Source organism: Cariama cristata, unplaced genomic scaffold, assembly GCF_000690535.1.
Source record: "Cariama cristata isolate BGI_N322 unplaced genomic scaffold, ASM69053v1 scaffold14140, whole genome shotgun sequence".
Classification (NCBI taxonomy): Eukaryota; Metazoa; Chordata; class Aves; order Cariamiformes; family Cariamidae; genus Cariama; species Cariama cristata.
In genome coordinates, this window is record NW_009595416.1 from 25,557 (window position 1) to 31,858 (window position 6,302).

General features: G+C 41.9%; 1 protein-coding gene across 1 annotated transcript in view; it reads right to left on the bottom strand.

Moving 5' to 3' along the window:
• LOC104163166 (A-kinase anchor protein 13-like) overlaps positions 1-5,227 on the bottom strand; it is a gene marked incomplete at both ends in the record, with an annotated part of 22,494 nt that extends 17,267 nt beyond the window's left edge. Inside the window, one exon of the mRNA XM_009702074.1 lies at positions 5,080-5,227. Within this exon, the coding sequence (XP_009700376.1) occupies positions 5,080-5,227 (148 nt within the window). The remainder of the gene's footprint in view (positions 1-5,079) is intronic.
• Positions 5,228-6,302: the final 1,075 nt, after the last annotated feature.

Below are 6,302 nucleotides of genomic sequence, written 5' to 3' on the forward strand. Positions count from 1 at the left end.
GTGTGTGTGTCATAAATAAGAGTATTTTCAAATCCACAGCTAGTATTGCCAAGTGGTCATTTGTTATGCAACTTGTTTACCCTTTTGGTCTACCAGTACAAAGACTCTAATTCATGAAATACAGCTTTTTCTATCAAAAGCTGTTTCTTAGGGGAAACAGTCTGTGGCAGAAGAGAATAAAGCATGAACATGTGTGAAGGATTTCACAGTAAAAGAAAACTTTGAAATTAAGATATTTCCAAGCTAATTGAAATTAATTTTAGTCTATCCTTTTAACTAGCAGGGAGAAACTAAGGGGAAAAGAAAAATCCTGAGAACCACGGAATAAAGTATAAGTTAAAAACTGAACCTGCTTCTCCACCTTAGCTTAAGCACAGAGAGAAAGTTCCCAGTGAGTTAAGGCATTTGGAGTAAATGAGAGTGTTTCAGCCCTGTGAAAACTGCTGGCAACCAGCTACCAGCAGACATACACTCTCTCAGGCCCTTTTTCTGCCTCTAATTTTGCTTCTCCTCCCCTTTGAAATCCACACAGTAATCCTGCACCTTTTGAGATCAATCAACGTGACAAAAAGTGATTTTAGGTATTACAGATCAAAGGCTGAGTGATACAACACATTGCAATAGTACACGCAAAGGCAATTATATCTCACAAAACTACCTTACTTATTGTTTCTGTGACTTATAGACGTGGTATTTCTTACCCTTCACTTACTTGATTAGGAGCTGCTGCAGCTCTAGATTTACATACAGTACTGGACTGTCTCTCCCTATTCAAAATTTCATTTCAAATTTCCTCCATGGAGCTCTTCTACATCTCTCACATATTACACACCAGTCTTTAAGTGCAAAGCAAAATTTGTGCCCAATAATACAGCCGTTAACATGACGGCACACAAACTTGCACTAGATACACCGCACAAATACTCGAGCTTCCAGCATACCAGCTCGTTTTGTGAGGTTTCTCCTACAAGGAAGTTCTCCCAAATCTGCCCGAGAGCTTCCCAATGTTGAGATGCCTCCACTGCCCACGGCAGGCTGCAGTTAGGGTTTTTGACTCATGTGGACAGGGATGAGGTTGTTCCTTCTCTTGTTGCTTTGTTTGCTGGATCATGATTTGAGGCTTTTTATTATTAGTTGGTTTTTTTCCCAGTGGGGAAAAGCTGCTCTAGCAGCAGAGGCAGGCAAGGAGGCTGCTGTCTTGCAATGAAGTTTCACTTCCCTGCTTTAACACGGACTTCCTACACTACCACATGCAATCTGCTGGGCCACTGAATGTCTCAGTTACCCTCCCTACCCTGCAGAGATGTTGAGAAGAAAAAAAATATATTAAAGATTATGACAGTCTCAGTTACTACAGTAATAAGGACTTGCTGAAGAGTTCAGTTTATGACCAACACTAAGTAGGACAAGCATCCATGACATAAGTGGACACATCCATCCCCAACAGTACAATTTCAACAGCAACAACAGTTTAGGTATAGCAGCAGAGCTGATATCATCTCTCCGCATCCTTCCCTGCTTGGACCTTTGGTATTTTCTTAATACCCAAACTCCAGCGACCAAGCTTTTGCAACTAATGATATCCAAACCCAAGCAATAGCCAGTGCCATTACGTTTCTGCCTGTCACGCCAATAGACCTTAACGTGGCGTCTGACGAGGCACCATTTGAAACTGTTCTGCAGAACTACAGAGTGCCTCTGGTACTGAGGAAAACTTCTTCAATTATGAAGAATTTGAACCAGATCATTTAGAAACTGAAGCACTGTAACAGTGACAGTAAAGCAATAGTTAAAGTTTTTGGTAGCTTTTCACCAAGGCAAACAAGCTTAGCAGGACGATGTAACCCGGTTTGTCCTTGGGCTGGCAAAAGTGCTACTGGAAGCACACAAAGCAGCATCACTCACTGCCTAATTCTTATATCTCAGAATTTTGATACTTCAAGTTATGACAGATCAGCTCAGATGAGAATCTGTTTATTACAAGGGGAAATTATTTCCCTTAAATTAACATAGTCAATAGTGGGGCAGAATAACCACCCCATACCATCCTTCAGAGCAAGCGCAGAAATACAGGTAAGTATTTTGTCCTTTGAGAGTGCTAAACCTACATTTAGCCACATCTTCAGGTAAAAAAAGCTGTTCCCATAAATTTACAATCAAAAGTCCTTTCTTTTATTATGTACAGAAATAAAAGCTTACATTTGAACAGTATTGTTAAGTAGATATATTCAGTGTTTAAGGCTGATGATAGAGACACCAAAAGAAAAAGGCAGATTGCCCTAGTAATTATATAAAATGCAGCAGTCATTTGACTCTACAGTTGTAAGCTTTTATTTAGGTAAAGTCTTCCAAGATAGAGAGAATTTTCACACACAATGAGAATGTAGGAGGTATTCTGACAGTTTATATTTCCATTCCATTTTCTTTAATTTCTCATCTAACACCACCTTATGTTCTTGAGATAATTTTTTTTTTAACGTGATTTCCTTTGAGAGCTTTGCTAAAACATTCTACTTAATTTTGGCAGCAAATGTAATCAAATCATTTCTCTGTTTTTTACGCCTCCATACATCACCAAAATTACTGAAAAAGTCAAGAAAAAAAAAAATCTATAAATCCAGTTTTGTTTTTACATTCACTTTAACAGCTACCTCTTTCACCCCAGCACCTGATGGACTCCATCTGAAGCCTTCTGGGGACCTTATGAAATTCTGAGAACTTGGGACAAGGATGAGGGAAGAGCCCCCAAGCCCAGAAGGGAAGTAGAGGAGGTTCAAGGCAGGCAGGCAGAGAGGCACAGTATGCTCTTGAGGGAATCAGCCCTTCCTTCATCCACCTGAGCCGTCCCCAAGGAGCAGCTGCGCTCCCAGGGATGTGCCACACGTCTTGCATTGCAGGGACAAACAAAAGATGCTCAAAGCTGGAAGTGAAAGACAAGATTTTGGCTAAAAGCTGTTTGTAAGAGCTTCCTTGCAAGGCACTTGCTAAGTGCCCAGGTCCTGGATGTTTAAACAAGGGCTGGTCTCCCACACACTGTCTCTTGTTCATGGCTAATCCTGCAGCGAGGTCAAATAACGCCAGCTCTGAGTCACCACAACCATCTCCAAGGCAACTGGCTGAATATACAGTGTAAACACAGGATTACAGATTCAGTGTTGAGTTCAGGAAGGAGAAGGAGGAGGAGGAAGAGCTGGGTTGAAATAAGTCATGCTTTATTGAAATCAGAGTAGTCAGTGCTGAAGCAACATTAGACAAATGCATCGGTGTCAGCGTAGGGCATGAATAAAATTGTTTTTTCCCATTCTGCTTCTCCCCAGCATCCCCTTCACCACTAAATATTTTTCCTCAGGTAGTTTCTCCAAAATGAGGTACGATCACAGAAGAAGGTGTTATCCAAATGGTTGGTTTACATCTGAGATGTCACCTCTTCCCTTGCACCATGGCCTTGGACAGTGCCATCTGTCAGGAATTTCCAAAAGGTCTGTTAAATCTTTGTCTGATACAAGCTATAGTTTGGGACAGCACCCATCCCTCACACCATGAGATCATGACTCTACTGGATGGGGGGGAAAAAAAAAAAAGAAAAAAAAAAGGGGGGGGAAAGCCCATTATAACTAAAGGAACAATTAAGATAATTCCCTCCTTTCCCTTTGAATCATGAATGGAGTCAGGTTTCCCACTAACAGCAAGAAAACAAGCCCCAGGGAGCCCTCCCCAGTGCCTCAGTTATATTTGGGGTTGGCAGGACAGGCAGAGCCCAGAGCATCACCTCGGAACTGCCTGGCAGCCACTGCCCCAGCCACATCCACCGCTGCTCCAAAGACGTCAAGCGATAGGAAAGCATCGCTCCTGCCCGGAAATCCCATCAAGCGTGCCGGTTCCCGCACGGGCTGGAGGGAAACACTGAAGCTTTTCAGTTCCCTTCTTGGCGACACAGTCACAGTCCCGAGGGGGAGGTGAGGTCATTGCAAGCGAGGCTGGCAAAGCCCCGTGCCCACCAAACAAAAGCAGGGAAGGAGTCACCCCTTCTCCCTCCTCTGGGAGAAAATAAGCACTAATCTAATTGATTGCACGGGGCTCCAGTCATCAGTAACCATAAAAAGACTTCTCTTCCTAAACCAATTGAACAACCCAAAGAGCACAAAAAGAGGAGGAAGTGAAAAAATACGGTGGCCAACTTTTAGCCACTCATTCCCATGAGGAAAAACTCCTTAGCCCAAATTTTACTTCATGTGCATCTCTCATAAAACAATACTTACAAGATAGATAAAGAGGCAAACCCAAGAAATACAACATGATCACTTAAGCTACACTGTGTATAGTGAAAACGTCAGGCGTTTTTCTCACACTGGTATCAACGTGCTGCATAGCAACAAGTCAGAATGAAAGGTTAATGGTAAGGACTGCAGCCTGGAACACGCTCATTCCCACGGTCCTGAAGTCACCAAAGGGAAATGCTCCATGAATTTGTTTTGTTTTGTTAACCGCACGAAGGCTTAAAAAGAGTGGTGGACTTTAATGTGAAAACCCACCCCGTCTGAACCGGTTGTGCTGGAGGGATGGCACCAAGTGCCGTACATTGCCTGCCACTGCAAGAGTTTCAGAAACTCTGTGTTGGCTCTGATCTGCATGACAGCATTTAGGGGAAAAGGCTGTATTTCACCAGGACTACAGCCATGAACCTCACAGAGCTAAGCAGATTCTAAGTGCAGCTAGGACTTACCAGGTTGTATATCATTTGGACAATGGCATCTCTAACCTAGCAAATGTGTCTTCTATTATCTTGCTCGCATTCAAAAGCTTTTTACTATGCATAAATATAACTGTGTATTTTCTACAATAGAATCCCATAGTTAAGACATCAAATAACTGCAATCTGAGAGTCATGTAATTCTAGAGAAATCAAGCGAGAGATTTTTAAAAGGCAAAAGCAGTCATCGAAACCACATGTTCTGCTCTCTGTGAATGTGTCAATGAGGCAAAAGACAACCAACAAAACAGCATTTCACTTAAGTCCACTTGAATTAACTAAGTTTCACAAACTGATACACTGATACGCAAATAAAGGCAGTTGTTTACCAGGAGAAATTGTCTCCAGACTCCCAGGATTAATCTTTCTCGTGCTTGTGCAGTGTTGGACAGTTGACCCAGTGAAGACCAAGTAAAAAACTACATCATCTCCAACTTTATCTTCCTCAGTCAGCTGCACTGTAATAACAGAGTCGCCCTAGGAAAAAGGACAAGAAAAAGTTAGGTTTACATTTGCAAGAACTGCATCATACAAAACAAAACTCCTCTACCTACAAGGCTCCTGCTCATACACTCCTTTCACATGACTCGGACCCTTCCTAATTTTGAGATATGCAAGTCATCCTTAGCATGCCTCTTAGTATCATAGTTGGCCAACCAGCTAGAAAATATGTTGAGCACAGCTCTGGGAAGAGATAAGTAGAAATCTCAAGGGTATATTCAAAATAGCAACTCAATATAGTGAAATCACGCCAAGTCTGACAAACATGAGCACGCACCCCACGCAGGGTTTTTTTATATACACACGCATATATATTCATATCCCCCCCACATACGCATAGCTAAAATAACAGATTTGGGATGGTGGCCTAAAATTTCCTCTGTCTTCATAAATTTGAAGAAATTTCCTCATTCTTGTTTGAGTGTTCACATTTCCCCTGTCCAAGCTAGCCACTGTGTTGATAGATCCAGTATAACCAACTTAATCACTGAACGCATCTCTCATCCACAATCCATGAACACACAAAAATATGAAAGTTTCACACACACTGAGATTTTTTTCCACCTTCCTTACGAAAAAAACCAGTAACTGTACTCTACAGACAGTGGTAGTTCTTCTCACTCATCTGTAAGCTCGTGCCTTCGTGAAAAGCTCTGTACATTATCAAACCATCAGTTCTTCAAGCCCGGATAAGAAATCTGTCATGATATGTTGGCTGAACACTCCTGCTTAGTTTTAGGGAGGTTTTGTTTCAATATCTCAGCATATTCTATCATTTTCCTCATCTTTGCTATCAGCAAGAAATACGTTCATAAAGGGCAAACATGGTTATCGCAGTTAAGCCAGCAGGGGATACGGGAAATACACCTGAAATTCGTACACCTGCATGGACAAGAACAGGAGCAATATCCACCAACTTCAGTTTTCCAGGGGGAAGGGAAAGCAAGGAAAGAGGATGGCTTGCAGTTACTACGGAACTAAGTGAAGCATTTTCATTTGATCTTAGCCTACGTCACTTATCTGCCCAAAGAATTATATAAACTACAAGAGG